This window comes from Sus scrofa, chromosome 7, assembly GCF_000003025.6.
Source record: "Sus scrofa isolate TJ Tabasco breed Duroc chromosome 7, Sscrofa11.1, whole genome shotgun sequence".
Lineage (NCBI taxonomy): Eukaryota > Metazoa > Chordata > Mammalia > Artiodactyla > Suidae > Sus > Sus scrofa.
The window spans coordinates 19,406,416-19,424,833 of NC_010449.5; the positions used below are offsets into that span (position 1 = coordinate 19,406,416).

Consider the following 18,418-nt stretch of genomic DNA (forward strand, 5'->3'; position numbering starts at 1 on the left):
CTTATTTATGTGTGGGGTTGGGAAAGTAAAAATATTTTGGTTTAAAATATACTCTGGATCATTTTGTACTGGTCACACTATCTGGCCACAGAAACATTTCTGTGTCTAGTAGTGCCAGATCTTGCTTGCCTAAGTAAAATAAAGACCTTGAGTCAACAATGATTAGACTTTGATGCTCCTACAGGGTGTTGAATACAGTGAAGAATCTAAGAGTCGTTTCTGATACAATAGCCTCAGGAGAAGAGGGGCAGGTAGAATCTGGCCGCAGTGGGATATGGTGGGGAGACCATGAGACGGAGCCCCAGTTTGGGGATGAGAATGTGATGAGGCAGAGGGGGTTGTTAAGATGGCATCCTGGGACTCAACTGGACCCCTCGAGACTACCCCCTAGAAATAAGTCAAGCAACAGAAAATGGGTGAGGACAGTTAAATACTGATCCAACGGGGTACTTAACACCCCATTGGCCACTGGCCACTTTCATCCTGAGAAAAGACACTAGAGATTGGAGCAGTGCCATTTCTAGCTTGTCCATTTTGTCCATTCCACTCCCTTTTGGGGAGGACTCAGGGCAGTGGGGAGAATCTGGGGTTGAGGAGGCTTCGTTCCATTGTCAATATAGGGAAAGGCTGAAAGAATAGAAATAGCCTGGCAATAACATGTGTAAGTCCCAAAGTCCTGTAAAAAACGCTATCTAGACCCTACCTTTTAAACCAGGAACTTAAGCCAGGCATTCCCTTTTATGCACATGTCCCCTGTCCTCTGGATCCCAGTCGTGATGCTCCCCAAGGCACCCCAGCCAGACACCCCTTCACCACAAATTCAGCATAGCCCCATCTGAATATAACCCCTCCCCCATGTCTCCTGCTGCCCCCCTTGTGAACCCGAGTTCAGATCATTGTGCCATCATCCATGCGCATGCTGAGGTCAAAATTTAGGTGCCACCATAGACATCATCTTCTTTCCTTCAGACCCATTTAGTTACCAAGTCCTGATTATTCGAGCTCTCAAATGTCTTTCCAATCCCTCTTTTTTCCCCTAGTCTCCCTGTGTTGGCCTTGAATAGGGCTTATGCTTTCTCTTATTCAAATGCTTGCTTATCTAGTCTCCCTCCAAATCTTTCAGTAAAATGGCATGATGCTATAGTTTGCTTTAAAATGCCTCAACCAAGATAAAGGAAAATACGAACTGAGAGATGAAAGAAGATTGGCAAAAGGCTGATAACTGTTGAAGGTGGGTGATGGGTATATGATAGGCCATTAAAGCTATTCTCTTGGAGTTCCCCCGTGGCACAGCCGAAACGAATCTGACTAGAAACCATGAGGTTGCAAGTTCGATCCCTGGCCTCGCTCAGTGGGTTAAGGATCCGGCGTTGCCGTGAGCTATGGTGTAGGTCACAGATGCGGCTTGGATCTAGCATTGCTGTGGCTGTGGTGTAGGCTGGCAGCCACAGCTCCGATTGGACCCCTAGCCTGGGAACCTCCACCTGCTGTGGATGCGGCCGTAAAAAGAAAAAAAAAAGAAAGAAAAAGAGTTATTCTCTCTACTTTTCTATGTGGTTGAAAACTTCCACAATAAAACTTTAGAAAAAACTCAAATCGATGTCACTTTGCTGACAAAATTGCTTCAGCCTCTTCCAATTGCCCGGCAGATAAAGTCCAAACGCCTCGGCACGACACACCACATGCCGCCCTTCATGGCCGAGCTTCTGCCTCAGGCTCAGCCACCCTCCCGAGTGTACGGACACTCTTGCTGGTTCATATTCCCCAACTGGACCTTCCCATCCAGCCATGCTCTTTTACACCTCTGAGCGTCAACACATCATAACCACACCTGCACTGAAGCAAGCAACATCTGTGATTTGCCATGAATCTAGCACTGCCCCCCACGGAGGAGAAGAAATAGCTTAAATAAGGGTCTTCAAGCAGCTCACCGTCAAAGGGAAAAGACCAAGTGACAAGGACCTAAAGGGAGATGGCTGAAGACTAGGCCACGCAGTTCACAGCGAGAAACAACATGGAACTTGAAAACATCTCTGCTCTTTGCTTCCCAAGGAAGAGAGAAAGCAAAGCCTCGTGTGGTCACTAGGACACGGGGCTTTAGTGGTGAGTGGTCACAGAGGGAGAGAAGGCACACTCCACACACGAAAGGAAAGGCTGTGTGCCTGCAGAAGGTGGCTGGAAACAGCTCAGCAGAGTTCAGCATCTGCTGTGAACCAATAAGCAAATACTAACACTTCCAGATAACCAAGGCCTGGCTTAGGGTCTATGAGACTGAAGAGCAGAAGGGGCCCGGCCCCTCCACTGGCAGGTCCACCCACCCTCTGCCCCCACTCACCCTTCTTCACGGCCACGGTGAGGGTGGTCGTGCTGCTCAGTCCCTCCTGGTCTTTCACTGTTAAACGGAAGTGGTAGGTACCCACCTGAAGGCCGCTGACAGTGGCTATAGCCTGGTCCATGTTTTCCATCTCCACTGCGCTGGGACCTCTATGAAACAGGACAGTCATTAACAAAAGGCAGGGGGCGTGGGGCCCTGATGATGGCAGGCCTGTTGTTTGTGTCCTTATAAATGCTTCTTTTTACAGCAATAAGATATACCATCTAGAGAATGCTTCCTTCTTTTTTTTTTTTTTTTTAAGGGCCACACCCATGGCATATGGAAGTTCCCAGCCTAGGGGTTGAATAGGAGCTTCAGCGGCCGGCCTACACCACAGCCACAGCAATGCCAGATCCTGAACCGTATCTGCAACCCACACCACAGGTGTCAGCAATGCCGGATCCTTAATCCACTGTGCAAAACCAGGGATCAAACCTGCGTCCTCACAGATGCTAGTCAGGTTCTTAACCTGCTGAGCCACAATGGGAACTCCCATCTAGAGAAATCTAAGATAACTTTTTGTTCATTTTTATTCTCTCGTTCCTTGTAACAGCCATAAGCTAAAGCCTGTTCAGAACAGAGGGTGGTTGATTCCTGGAAAGAAGATTTGTTGTGTTTTGTTTTTTGGGTTGTTTTTTTTTTTGTCTTTTGCCTTTTCTAGGGCTGCCCTCACGGCATATGGAAGTTCCCAGGCTAGGGGTCCAATTGGAGCTGTAGCCACCGGCCTACACCAGAGCCACAGCAACGCAGGATCTGAGCCGTGTCTGCAACCTACACCACAGCTCACGGCAACACCGGATCCTTAACCCACTGAGCAAGGCTAGGGATCAAACCCGCAACCTCATGGTTCCTAGTCGGATTCATTAACCACTGTGCCACAACGGGAACTCCTGTTTTTTTTGTTTGTTTGTTTTTTAATTGAGCTGTCAGTGAAACGATTTGTTCTTAGAAATGAGAGTTTTAGCAACTACTCTTATTAGTACTACTACTAAGAAAAACTACTCTTATTCTTTGTATAAAATCAACTGAAATCCTCAGCTATCTTCTGGGAGAGTACAGAGGTGGAGAGTATGAACCAGGTAATTGATCGCTTAAGAAAGGAATTACAGCAGAATCATGACAACTATGGGCTTTGAGTCAGAAAGACCCAGGGTTGAGTCCCAGCTCCTTCTTTACTGTCCAGGCAACCACGGGCCCTGTGACCTCACTCATCTCTGCAAGCCTCAGTCTCTTCACCTTTAAAATGGGGATAATATTATTTACCACTCCAGAAAGATGATCTAGGACTCCATGAAGTTAGGCATGTAAAGCGTAAAGAAAATGCTGGAGGACACAGGAATCCCCTGGAACTCTGCACTTCAGCTCTCCACAGTCACTGCAGGTGGTCTGAGCGAGTGTGGACAGGCTCACCTCACACCAAGAAGGTCCTGTCCACTTGCCCTGGCCTCTCCTTCCTGTACTGTCAGGGAGTGTCCTTCTTTCCATCCACACCTGATATAGAATTCAATCAGAGTGCTCTGCCACTTTGGAAAACGTGCTTAAGTCCCACCTCTTCAACAATCTCAAAGTAACTGTTTTGTTTAGACCCTCCAGAGAAGGGGTAATGCTAGCACTCAGCCAGGGTGTGAACCCAGCACTCAGTGATGGGATGGGCTGACTACCTGAGGTGCTCCCAGTGGTAGAAAACAATGCCATGGTCATCACTGCTCTGGCTCCCATCCAGGGTGGTGCTTTCCACCGGGAAGACCAGCTCCTTATCTGGGCCGGCCACAGCCACCGGAGGCCTGTTGTTCTCTAGAATTATAGAAATGATGTGAAGAAGTATTTAGCTCCTTGCATGAAGTCTGCCATCCCCTGGTTTCTTGATTTAAGCCAATTACTCATATTCAGATCGGGCAGCTGCTAGAGCATGCCCTGTCTGTTGGGAATCCTGGGGCGAAACACTGCAGTCACCTAGCTGAGCCAGGAGTTGCATATTCTGAGTCTGAGGCTGAGGTTATAGACAGCAAGAAATACTGTTCCCTAATATGCATATCTTCGGTTTCTTTAAAAGATCTCAAAAGTCACGGAGTGGAACACGTCAATTCCCCAGTGTGTGGTCACAAGCCATTGGAATGTTAAGTCACACATAACTACCAGCCTCTTCAAGAATGCCCGAGACCTTTGCAGCAGAGAGGGATAAGGCCTCAGAGCCCAAAGGGACTCTGGGGATGGCTCTCACTTTGTCCCTCGTGCCATGGCTAAGAGACACAGTCAGGACATAATTGAAAACCACAAAAGAAAACTGGCTCTATATTAAGATTCAGCTCCAGCAACCCTGATTTCTTGATAGCTCAAAGACTTCAAGAATTTGCACCAAATCTGGCTGGTCTGAAGGCCAGAAGTCATTTCTATTTAAATCTCTGGGGCCCAGTCCCTTCCCCATCTCACCTACCAGGCTGGACAATCACAGTGACCACAGCCGTGGATTGTTGCCTTGAAGAATCTGTCACTATCAGCTGAAATGTATAATCTCCTTCTTCCATTGCAGACAAATGAAGGTACGGTGTCTCTACTCCCTAAGTCATGGCAAATACAAAAATGAAAAAGAAAAGAATAAGATTAAAGAAGCACAAGTGATTAGTAGGACATAATGAAAAAACAATGATTTTACTAAATACAGATCCTGCTTAAAAAAAAAAAAAGTGTATGTCCCAGGAAAACGGGATCTAAAGTCCATTGTATTTCCTCAGATGCTATTGAAGGAATATAAATTAATACAGCCTTTTTGGAAGCCAATCTGGCAACATCCATTCAAATGTTAAACTAATACACTCTTCAACCTAGCATTTCTAAGTATCTACACTAGAGATATGGCCATGTGTATAAATACGGAGACTCGCCCATGGAGGCTGACTGAGGCATTGCCTACAACAGCAAAGAAAAATGGAAATAATTTAAATGTTCATCAACAGGGGAATGGCCAAACCCACCAAGATACACTATGGGATGCTAGCTGAAAAGAAAGAAGTTTAAAAGAATAAAGTGGATTGAAAAATGACAAAGTGCAATTGTGTGAAGGACATATTATAAAGTAAAAGAAGTTGTCAAACAATGGATACAGTGTGATAGATATTGCTACATGCACTTACATACATATACAAGCACATAAAGAAGATTCTGGAAATACACATAAAACTCATAAAAGTAATTATCTTGAATAAAGGGTCCTGGATGAGCTCAAGGGGTATTTTCACTTTGTCAGGATTTGAGTTGTTTTAGCCATAGGAATTAATTCATGTAATTACTTTTATAATCAAAATAAATTTTTAATTATTTTTCCCCATTTCTTGTTATCTCAAGTTGAATTTTCCTTTTTTTCCACATAGTTCTTTTTCTAAATTTTTACTGAAGTGTAGCTGATGTTTATCATGTTTCAGGTATACAGTAAAGGGATTCACTTACACATATCTATATTCATGTTCAGATTCTTTCCCATTATAGATTATTATAAGATATTAAAGATAGTTCCCTGGCTAAACAGTATGCCCTTGCTGTAAAAAATTTTTTAAATGTTAAGACAACCAAACTTTTCAGTAAGGCATTTTTTCAATTGAGTATACAGTAGTTAACTGCTTATTGCCTCCAGGTTAACACCCTTTGTTTTGTTGCTGCTGTTCTTAGTAATATTTCTAACTACTGCCTATGTTTGAAGATCGTAGCATCCTGAAAGGGATTTTAATTTTAAGCCCTATTACAATTTATTTACTTTCACAGATTCCAAGACTGTCTCAAGATAAATATATTTGCATGTGGTTTTTTTAAGTTTCAATGGAAAAGTTAAAAAAGAAAATTGATAGAAAATCAATTGTGTTATCATAAGGGGAACTTCCGAAATTTGAAATGCATTCTTTTAAGAACTTTAAAAAAGCGATTTTCTACTTTGACTCAATAAAGCAAAGTACCAATCTACAGATTCAATGCAATCCCTATCAAACTACCAAGGATATCTTTCACAGAACTAGAACAAATAATCCAAAAATTTATATGGAACCATTAAAGACCCAGAACTACCAAAGCAATCCTGAGGAATACAAGCCAAGCAGGAGGTATAACTCTCCCAGACTTCAGACAATATTACAAAGCCACAGTAATCAAGACAGTGTGGTACTGGTACCAAAACAGACACACAGACCAATGGAACAGAATAGAGAACCCAGAGATAAACACAGACACCTATGGTCAATTAATCTTTGACAAAGGAGGCAAGAACATAAAATGGGAAAAAGACAGTCTTTTCATTAAGTGGTGCTGGGAAAACTGGACAGCTGCTTGTCAATCAGTGAAACTGGAACACACGTTCACACCATGCACAAAAAATTAAAATAAATAAATAAATAAATAAATAAAGTACTTTTTGCTTTATAGAGAAAGTATAGTTTCTTAGTATAGAGAGCTGTATAGAGAAAGTATAGTTTCTTAGTACCTGCTTCAAAACTAATATACAGGAACACTTATGCATACAATAAAAGAGAATCTTGTAGCAAATGGGAACTAAGCAGACTAATTCACTGAGTGCCCTGGCAAAGCAGCCATATGCTTCAGGAGCTGCACAGGCGTAAATGACCTTCAGTGACCTTCTCCAGAACAGAGCACAGCCTCTGCAGTCTGCCTTGACAATTTTTAGACCTGTGTGAAAGAGTCTGGTTTAAAGGCTGATTTTGTGATTCCCACCACCACCCCCCATTAATAAAAAGCAGCACCCCTTTTGACATCTTGCTCCATCAATCTCGAGGCAGGAACACGGATACTGTGGTAATCTGAGAGTGCCTACAGCAAATAGGCAGGTGTGAAGAGCAGCAAGGTTACCTCCATGGCCCAGCACCAGTGACTTCCTTTGGACACGTGTGGTCCATTAGACATGGATGTACTAGGGCATTAGCTCGGGGCTAATAGTAAGTAAGGGAAAGAAAATTTGGAACATTTTTTAGCCAAGGAAATACACAATATTCCATTTTCCTGGTTTTATTTATTTGTTTGTTTTTTGCTTTTTAGGGCCACACCCATGGCACATGGAGGTTCCTAGGCTAGGGGTCGAATGGGAGCTGTAGCTGCCACCCTACACCACAGCCACAGCAACGCTGGATCCAAACCGCATCTTCAACCTACACCACAGCTCATGGCAATGCTGGATCCTTAACCCACTGAGTGAGGCCAGGGATTGAACCTGAAACCTCATGGTTCCTAGTCAGGTTCATTGACAGATTAGCCACGATGGGAACTCCCTCATTTTCCTGTTTTACACTCATATTCTTCTGCATCAGAATTCTTTTCTTTTTTTTAATTTCCTTTTTAGGGCCGCACCCTCGGCACGTGGAGGTTCCCAGGCTAGGGGTCGAATCAGAGCTGTAGCTGCCAGCCTATGCCACAGCCACAGCCATGCCAGATCCAAGCCACGTCTGTGACCTACATCACAGCTCACAGCAATGCCAGATCCTTAACCTACTGAGCGAGGCCAGGGATTGAACCCACAACCTAATGGTTCCTAGTCGGATTCGTTTCCACTGTGCCGCGACAAGAAATCCCTGCATCAGAACTCTTAACACAACAGAAGCAAACATAGCACTGGCCACAATCCTTAGGTAAAGATGGACCCTACACCAAGTACTCTCCAAGGACATCTAGAGGGTGCATGGCTCTTTTAAGTTCCCCAAAAAGTCACTTTTAGCTTATCATGATTGCAAAGCACTTTCCAGAAATGCCAAAAAGTAAAGCAGATCAGTCTTCATGGATTGTCTGACTTCATCGTAAATACTGAGAGATTTGCCTTGCGTTGGTGAAATGGAGTTTGAAGGAGGAGAACAAGGTGGCAACATGAGGTACAATCTTCTTTCCATTGAACTCAAATAATAACACAATTTCAAAGATAACCAAGCTGGTTAGCCACAGAAACAAACAGTCCTGGCCATCACCAAAAGAAGAAAAAGCAAACAGCTCACACACACTCAACGCTTACACACACAGCAAAGTTTCAAGGTTATTATGTCTTTAGACAAATATATTAGAGATCTGAACAAACCAAACGATAAACACTAAAAGATCTTAACCAGAGACCATTGGATCCAGAAAAGATAACACAGAGTTTGGAGTTCCCGTGATGGCACAGTGGTTAATGAATCCAACTAAGAACCATGAGGTTGCGGGTTTGATCCCTGCCCTTGCTCAGTGGGTTAAGGATCCGGCGTTGCCGTGAGCTGTGCTGTAGGTTGCAGATGCAGCTCGGATCCCACGTTGCTGTGGCTCTGGTGTGGGCTACAGCTCTGATTCAACCCCTAACCTGGGAACTCCAAGTGCTGTTGGAGCGGCCCTAAAAAAGAAAAAAGACAAAAAGACAAAAAAAAAAAAAAAAAAAAAAAGATAACGCAGAGTTTCTAAAAATAGGAATAACAAAATGAAAAGGGATTTTCCAATAAATGAGGCTTAGATTAGATTATTTCTAAGGTTTCTCCTAATAATGAAATAATATTTCTGTAGCACTGTAGGGTAAGACTTTTCCCAAACTAACTTCAAGGTCAAGCTGTCAACACAGGACCTACTTAGTTGCTGTTCTGGCCTTACAGAGAGCGGGTGAAGGAAACTGATATAAATTTGGAAGATTTGTGAGTTGAGCTGCTCTTCTAATGGTTATAATATATCAGACAATTTTATAAAACATATTTTCTGAATTTAGCTGCCCCCTTGCTCCAATACTTTAGATATACAGATGATAGATGGGGGGAGGGAATAATGTTAATGAAAAGATGGATGATGGAGAATGGACAGATGGACAAGCAGACAGACAAACAAAAGGCTGAAGGCAGGATGGAGAACTTACCTGCATGGCCACCTCTTTGCTCTCACTTCCGGGGCCCAGGGACCACTCGTAGAGGACAATCTGGTGGTCATCACTGCTCTGGTTTCCATTCAAGGTGATGGAATTTTGGGGCAAAGTTATGGTCTGATTTGGTCCTGCATCGGCAATGGGCGGATGGTCCACAGCACTGTGGACGATGAGGGCTGCTGTTGTGGAGTTTGTGGCTCCATCTGAGTCTGTGACAGTCAATCTACAAAAAGGAGAGGAAGCTACTTTACTGCCTGGATATGCCAAATCTTAAGGCAAGTGGTCAACTGAGTCTGCCCAGAGTGGGTATAAAAAGAAATTTGAGGGTGAAGCTAAGAAAAGAACAGAGACTTGAGCATATATTTTTTTCTTTGTTGCTCTTGATTTACTTTATTTTTAGCTAGTAATATACTCATACAGTAGAGTTTTATTTTATAGGGGTTTCTTACTGTTGAGATGCTGGATGAAGAAACTACCCTCAGCCAACACAGAAGACTCTCTCTGCTACCTGAGCCTCAGGAGCTATCAGCTTGCTTTTTTTTTTTCTTTTTTTTTTTTCAGGGCTGCACCTGAGGCACATAGAAGTTCCAAGGCTAGGAGCTGAATAGGAGCTGTAGCTGCTGCTGGCCTACCCACAGCCACAGCAATGTGGGATCTGAGCCATGTCTAGGACCTACACCACAGCTCATGGCAATGCCGGATCCCTGACCCACTGAACAAGGGCAGGGATCGAACCTGCATCTTCACAGATACTAGTCAAATTCGGTTCTGCTGCGTCAGAACAGGAATTCCAGGACCTATCAGCTTTAAGTCCTGCCCACAGGCCTGAGCATGAGGAGACAGCAAATCACGCAAGAATTTTCAGCGACAAAGTTTTTAAAATTTTCTCATTCTTTTTCTAGAGGACTTAATATTAAGGGTTTTCAGGACTCTCCTTGAAAAGCAATTTTAGGATTAAGCACTTACAAATGATACTCAATTTACATGAACAAACAACAAAGAGAGCTGCACTGACCCTCCTGTAGTAAACTCATTGGTGATGTGGCAACTGGATCAATGAAATAAGGTCACTTCACCCTTCTGGGGGAAAAGTGTTACTTTGGAGCAGTGATGCATGTTTAACAGGTAAAAACAGAAATATGAGAATGAAGCTCTGGAAAGAACACAGGCCTTATTTGTAGATTAGGTACCTGTATAGGAGGCCCATGTATTCTGGGCCACTGAACCACATACTCCATACAACCAAGATCCAAACTCCAGTTCTCGCTCTGACCAAACACCTAAGGTCCCTCCGTCCTCAACCAGGCTGAGTCAGCACACATTCTGGGCCCTTAGGGAAATTTCTTCCTGGTAAAATGGGGATAGCAGTAGTCCCATCTTAATGAGATGGGTGAAAATAATTAAATAAAAATTAATCAAAAGAACCTCATAAAGTCGCTTGTCATTGTATATAAATTTTACCCCAGTAAATAAATAAGTAAATGAGTAAGGTGTTATAGAAAGATTTTCTTTTTGGGGGCCTCACCAGTGGCATATGGAAGTCCCTGGGCCAGGGACTGAGCCTGCACAGCTGCGGCGATGCCGAATCCTTAACACACTGCACTAGACCAGGGATTGAATCCATGCCTCATCAGTGACCTGAGCTGCTGAAGAGACATCACGAGATCCTTAACCCACTATGTCACAGCGGGATCTCTGAAAGACTTTTAATAATAACTTTTCTGAAGTCTCCTTAGGCTTTTATACCATACAGAGTTCCCACAAATGTACCTTAGCAAAACCCTCTGATAAGTAGGTAATAATTTGGCAACATATATGAAACTCCTTAAAAACATACAGGCCTCTGACCCAGGAATTTTACTTGCACTACAAAACTTAAATATAAGAATGTTCACTCAGGAGTTCCTATTGTGGCTCAGCAGGTTAAGAACCTGACATAGAGTCTGTGAGAATGCAGATTTGATCCCTGGCCTCACTCAGTGGGTTAAGAATCTGGCATTGCCTTGGCTGTGGTGTAGAGCTCAGCTGTAGCTCTGATTCACCCAGATCCATTTACACACAAAAACTTGATATAGGAGAGATGTGGTCTTACAGATTGGGAAAGAACAGACTAGACCATAAATAGTGGGACAATAGGCTGATTATCCACATAAGGAGAAATAAAATTGGATCTAACCACAGTAGACATACAATCATCTCTAGATGGATAAAATTTAAACATGAAAAACAAAATTTTTTAAATTTTAGAAGAAAAGGCAGAAAGTACCCTGTAAAACATCTTATACATTTTGATCTAAGAAAAGTATTTTAAAGGTTATATATGTACAGAAAAGAACTATAGGTGTTCCTGTTGAGGCTCAGAGGTAAGGAACGTGACTAGTATCCATGAGGATGTGGGTTCCATCCCTGGCCTTGTTCAGTGGGTTAAAGGATCCAGCGTTGCCATGAGCTATGGTGTAGGTCAAAGACGTGGCTCGGATTGTGCATTGCTGTGGCTGTGGTGTAGGCCAGCAGCTACAGCTACAATTGGACCCCTAGCCTGGGAACCTTCATATGCCATGGGTGTGGCAAAAAAAGAACTATAAACATAAGCATAAGCACTATACTGTTAAGGGTGTTTATTTCCAGACAGTGAAATTATGGGAGCTATTCACTTTCTTCTTTCTGCTTATAGATACATTCTGTTTTTATTTTTACGGCAAACATGCATTATTCTTACTGTAAGAATAAAAATAAACTTTCCAAACTTTGCATTGTTACTTGTCTCTAGAAACCTATATTTCTTCTGGATCAAGTTATGGTAACCACTGCGGTAAACTAAAAATGAATACATGGTACCTCAGCAAAGAAGATACAGATGGCAAACAATCACGTGAAAAGATGCTCCCTGTCATCTGTTTTCAGGGAAATGCAAATTAAAACAATGAGATACCAGGAGTTCCCTTTGGCTCAATGGGGTTAACGAACCCGACTAGGATCCATGAGGATGCTGGTTCCATCCCTGGCCTCACTCGGTGGGTTGGAGATCCGGCGCTGCTGTGAACTGTGGTGTAGGTTGCCGACGTGGCTCAGATCCCACGAAGCTATGGCTGTGGTGTAGGCCAACAGCTGTAGCTCCAATTCAACTGCTAGCCTGGGAACTTCTATATGCCTTAGGTGTGGCTCTACAAAAGCAAAACAAACAAACAAACAAAAAAAAACCACCCACAATGAGATGCCACTACACATCTTTAGTATGGCCAAAATCTAAAACTCTGGTTAACACCAATTGCTGGCAAGGATGTGGAGCAATAGGAATTCTCATTTACTACTGGTGGGAATGCAAAATGGTACAGCCACTTTGGAAGACAGTTTTGCAATTTCTTACAAAACTAAACATACTCTTACTAAACAATCCTGCTTCTTGGTATTTACCCAAAGGGGTTGAAAACTTCTGTTCACACAAAAATCGGCACAGGAATGGGTAAGGCAGCTTTATTCACAACTGCCAAAACATGGAAGCAACCAAGACGTCCTTCAGTAGGTGAATGGGTACATCAACTGTGGTACATCCAGACAGTGAAATAGTACTCCACACTATAAAGAAATGAGCTCTTGGAGCTCTCCTGTGGCACAATGGGATCTGCAGTGGCTTGGGATGACTGTGACTCAGGTTCGATCCCTGGCCCTGCACAGTGGATCTGGCATTGCTGCGGCTTAGTGCGTAGCTGCAGCTTAAATCTGAACCCTGGCCTGGGAGTTCCGTAGGCCATGAGGTGGCCAGAAAGAAAGAAAGAAATGAGCTCTCAAGCCATAAAAAGACATGGAAGATTCTTAAATGCATATTACTAAGTGAAAGAAGTCAATCTGACAAGGCTACTTACTATACACTACCAACTATAGGACATTCTGAAAGAAGCAAAATTAAGAAGAAAATAAAAAGATCAGTAGTTACGGGGCAGGGGGGGAAAGGAAAGGGATGAATAAGCAGAGCAAAGAGGATTTTCAGGGCAGTGAAAATATTCTGCATGACGTTATAATGATACATATCTATCATTGTTCATTTGTCCAAACGGATAGCATGTACAACACCAAGAGTGAACCCTTTCGGTGATTATGATGTGTCGGTGTGGGTCCATCCTTGGTAAAAAAATGAACCAGTCTCGTGCGTGATGTTGATAACAGGGGAGCAGGGGGCATACAGGAAATCTCTGTACTTTTCTCCTGATTTTATCATAAACCTAAAACTGCTTTTAAACAAACACACAGGAGCACTGGATGCCCCATGTGGCTGCTCATCTATCTCCACACAGCCTATAGATTCCCAGAAATTCACTCAGTGATAAAATAAGCCTGCAGAGGTAGGTAAATTTCTTTTTTTTTTTTTTTTTTTTTTTAAATTGTGGTGAAGTATACATAATATTTTAACCATTCTTTAAAAATTTGTGTTGGGGAGTTCCCGTCGTGGCGCAGTGGTTAACAAATCCGACTGGGAACCATGAGGTTGCGGGTTCGGTCCCTGCCCTTGCTCAGTGGGTTAAGGATCCAGCGTTGCCGTGAGCTGTGGTGTAGGTTGCAGACGCGGCTCAGATCCTGCGTTGCTGTGGCTCTGGCGTAGGCCGGTGGCTACAGCTCCGATTGGACCCCTAGCCTGGGAACCTCCATATGTCGCGGGAGCGGCCCAAAGAAATAGCAAAAAGACAAAAAAAAAAAAAAATTAAAAAAAAAAGTTAAAAATTTGTGTTGGTTTTATTGAGACTGGAAACTTATGTGATGATCTTCAGACCAAACAGATGATGCTGCTAATGAGTTGTTAAATCTACGGAACCATTCCTACATTTACACAGTCATTATCACGTTGAATGCTCTAATCTACTTTTTTTTAAATTTTATTTTTATTAGAATATAGTTGATTTACAGTGTTGTATCAGTTTCTGCTGTAGAGCACAGTGACCTAGTCATACACACACACACACACACACACACACACACACACACACATATAATTTTTCTCATACTATCTTCCATCATGTTCCACCCCAAGAGACTGGATATAATTCCATGTGCTATACGGTAGGGCCCCACTGCTTATCCATTCTAAATGTAACAGTTTGCATCTATCAACCCCAAACTCCCCATCCATCCCACTCCCTCTCCCCTCCACCTTGGCTGCCACAAGTCTGTTCTCCATGAAGGTACAATTCAGTGGCATTAAGTACCTTTCACACGATTGTGCAACCACCGTGTCTATTCCATGTTCAGAACTTTTTCATCATCCCAAACTGAAATTTTGTGCCCCTTAAACACTACTCCCTATTTTTCCCCTCCCACCACCCCAAAGCAGCCCCTCTTCTGCTTTCTATTTCTATGAATTTGACTACCCTAGACACTTGGTCTCAGCGGAATCGTATAATATTTGACCTTTTATGAGTGGCTTCATTCAATTAACCTAATGTCTTCAAAGTTCATCCACGCCTCAGGAATTCATTTTTTAAGGCTGAATAATATTTCCTTGTATGTATAACCCACATTTTGTATATGCATTCATCTGCTGATGCTGTTCTAATTGCTGGCTATTATGAGTAATGCTGTTAGTAACACTGCAGTATGCTATTTACTGAATATTTTGTGTCTCCCCACACTTCTATGTAGAAACCTAAGCTCTAACGTGATTGTTATTTGCAGGTGGGGCCTTCAGGAGGTGATTAGGTCATGAGGTCATGTTATTTGCAGGTGGGGCCTTCAGGTCATGAGGTCAGAGCCACCCTCCTCAATGGGATTAGTGCTCTTATTAAAGAGACCTCAGAGTGCTCCCTGTCCCTTCTGCCATTGATGGCTGTATCCACCAGGAAGAGGGCCTTCACCAGACACCAAATCTGCCATCACCTTCGTCTTGGACTTCCCAGCTTCCAGAAGTATGAGAAAACAATTTCTGTCCTTCATAAACCCCGCAGTGTTTACTGCTTTTGTTAGTATAGCCTGCATGGACTGAGACAGTGGGCACATCTGTGTGAGTCCCTGTTGTCAATTCTTTGGGGTATATACCTAGAAGGGCAATTGCAGATATGCTAATTCTATGTTTAACTTTTGAAGAATTGCCAAACTATTTTTCACAGCAGCTACACCATTTTACACTCCCCCAGCAATGTTCAAGGATTCCCATTTCTTCATATCCTTACCAACTCTTATTTTTTAAATAATTGCCCTCCTAATGGAGTAACTGCTTCTTAAGCTGAGATTTCAAATAAACAAAAACAGAAGTTTTTACAACATATATGAAATCTTTTTTGTTTGTTTGTTTGTCTTTTTAGGGGCTGCACCCACAGCATATGGAAGTTCCTAGGCTAGGGGATCAAACCAGAGCTATAGATGCCAGCCTTGGCCACAGCAACGCCAGATCCAAGCCACATCTGCAACCTACACCACAGCTTACGGCAATGCCAGATCCTTAACCCACTGAGCAAGGCCAGGGATTGAACCCGTGTCCTCATGGACACTAGTTGGATTCATTACTGCTGAGCCATGATGGGAACTCCAACACATGTGAAAGCTAAAGTACTTGAAAGCCCTCTGGGGACTTTTTAGTCAAAGATGAATCCAGTCAGATGCTTGAGAGTTTCTTAACCTGGCCAGACTTCAGAGGATTCATAAATATATATGTATGGGCTCCTTCTCTGAAATCATGAGATTCTTAAAGCAGTATATGAGATCTTAATAATATATTAAGCCAAAATCTGTGGCGTGCAGCTATACTGTACTTAGAGGAAAATTACAGCTCTAAAAGCTTTATAAGCTTCTAAGGAGGGACTAATATGAGTGACCCAATATTCTATTCTAAGAAGTCAGAAGAAGAGCAAAGTAAATCAAAAGTAAATAGTAAGTGTAGAAATAGTAAAGATAAGAACAGAAAAGAACAAATTAGAAAACAGGCAAATACTATTAACACAGTTCTAGTTAGGATTCTTTGAGAAGATAAAATTAACAAACCCCTTAATTAGACTGATCAAGAGAAAAAGAGAACATACATCACCAGTACTGGAAATGAAAAAGGGGTCACCAGCACAGGTCCTAAAGGCACGAAAAGCTAATATGAAAGAACTATGAACAATTTCATGCCAAAAAATTTGGCAATTTAAATGGAGTTTAAAAAAACCAGAAAATCTAAGTAGCCTTACATCTATTAAAGAAATTGAATTTGTTATCAAAACCCTCCCAGGAAGAAAATTCCAGGCCCAGATGATTTTACTGTGAATTCTATCAAACATTCAAGAAGAAACACTGCTAGTTGTTCACAAATACTTCATAAAATAAAGGAGAATGGATCACAGGCCAACTTGTTTTATTAACCCCGTATAGTCCTCAAGCTAAAACTTAAAAGACATTGCAGAGAGAGACTGAAAGAAGAGAAGGCACAGACCAAATATTCCAAAAAGATAAACATGAAAATCCCTTAAAAAATTATTAAGTTGAATTCTATGCTATATAAAAAGAATATCATGATAAAATAGGGTTTATCCCATAAATGTAAGGTTAATTAAACATTCAGAAATCTCACATGGGGAGTTCCCGTCATGGCTCAGTGGTTAACAAATCCGACTAGGAACCATGAGGTTGCGAGTTCAATCCCTGGCCTTGCTCAGTGGGTTAAGGATCCGGCGTTGCATGAGCTGTGCTGTAGGTTGCAGACGCGGTTTGGATCCCGCATTGCTGTGGCTCTGGCACAGGCCGGTGGCTATGGCTCCAATTCGATCCCTAGCCTGGGAACCTCCATATGCCACAGGAGCGGCCCAAGAAATGGCTAAAAAAAAAAAAAAAAATCACACAATACATAAAATAACTCAGAACAGATCACAGATCTAAATATAAAACCTAGAACTATAAGACTTCTAGGAAAAAAACCAAGATGTTTGCAATCTTGAGATAAACAATGGTCACTTAGAACACAAAAAGCATGAAACATAAAAGAAAATGATTGATAAATTAGACAATAAAAACGTAAGATTTTTGCTCTTTAGAAGATACTACTAGAGTTCCCACTGTGACACAGTGAGATAAGAATCTGACTGCAATGGCTGGAGTCATTGCAGAGGTGTCGGTTTGATTCCCAGCCTCGTACAGTGGGTTAAGGGATCAGGCATTATCACAGCTGAGGCTTAGGTCACAGCTGTGGCTCAGATTTAAGTCCTGGCCTGGGAACTTCCATATGCTGTGGGTATAGCTGGCCTGTGCCACAGCCACAGCCATAGCCACAGCCACCCTGGATCCAAGCCATATCTGCAACCCACACTGAAGCTTGTGGCAATGCCAGATCCTGAACCCAGTGAGCGAGGCCAGGGGTCAAAGTCACATCCTCACTCAGACTATGTCGGTTCTTAACCCTCTGAGCCACAACAGGAACCCTGGAAATGTTTATTATTTTGATTGTGACAGTGGCCTCGCAGGTGTGCACATATGTCAAAACTCAGTAAAATTTACATCTTAAATGTGCATAGTTTATTATATTTAAGTTGTACCTTTACAAGTTGTAAAAAGAAAATGATTAAGAAATTGATCAATCATATAAGTCTGCCTCACTGTGACTCTAAAGATACAAACTTTCTTTCACATAGCTCATCACAGCAAGAAAGATGCCATCCCATACTATCCTAACAACCTGAGGCAAAGATTTCCCATAAACAAGTCTTATAATTTATATTATTGATGGGGAGAGTAGAGTCTAAAGTGGCTGCCAACCAAAACTCCACAAGGAAACCACAACTGCCCTGCCTCCTGATCAAGACAAAAAAGCAGCACAGTGTTCTATTTAAGGAAACAGTCAAAATATCAGTGCTGGAAAGCACTATACAAAGGTGGGGACCCCACTTGCCTGAAAGTATAGTTTCCAGGAAGAAGGTTAGACAACTGTAAGACGGGGGACTCAGCTGAAGTCTTCTCTTCTCGGAAGGGCCCGTTAATTTCTTCCCAGTGATAACTCACTATTTTAGTGTCATCTGTACTTTCTAGAAACATGAAAAATAAATGAAGACTGGAGTTAAATGTAAGAATATAAAAACAAACTTGTAATATATATGATTACATGTTTAAATTTGTTTTTATACAAAATTACAGAACTACAGAGGTCTCCATGGATATGGATTACATGTTAGAAGGAGGATTTCTTTCTTTCCTTTTTTTAAAAATAAATATAGCAACTGATATTTATTTAT

General features: G+C 42.3%; 1 protein-coding gene across 1 annotated transcript in view; it reads right to left on the reverse strand.

The window, feature by feature from the left end:
* KIAA0319 (KIAA0319 ortholog) overlaps positions 1-18,418 on the reverse strand; it is a 104,481-nt gene that overhangs the window by 23,227 nt on the left and 62,836 nt on the right. Inside the window, 5 exon segments of the mRNA XM_005665630.3 lie at positions 2,336-2,484; positions 4,036-4,168; positions 4,809-4,932; positions 9,228-9,456; positions 18,079-18,211. Coding sequence (XP_005665687.2) covers positions 2,336-2,484; positions 4,036-4,168; positions 4,809-4,932; positions 9,228-9,456; positions 18,079-18,211 — 768 coding nt within the window.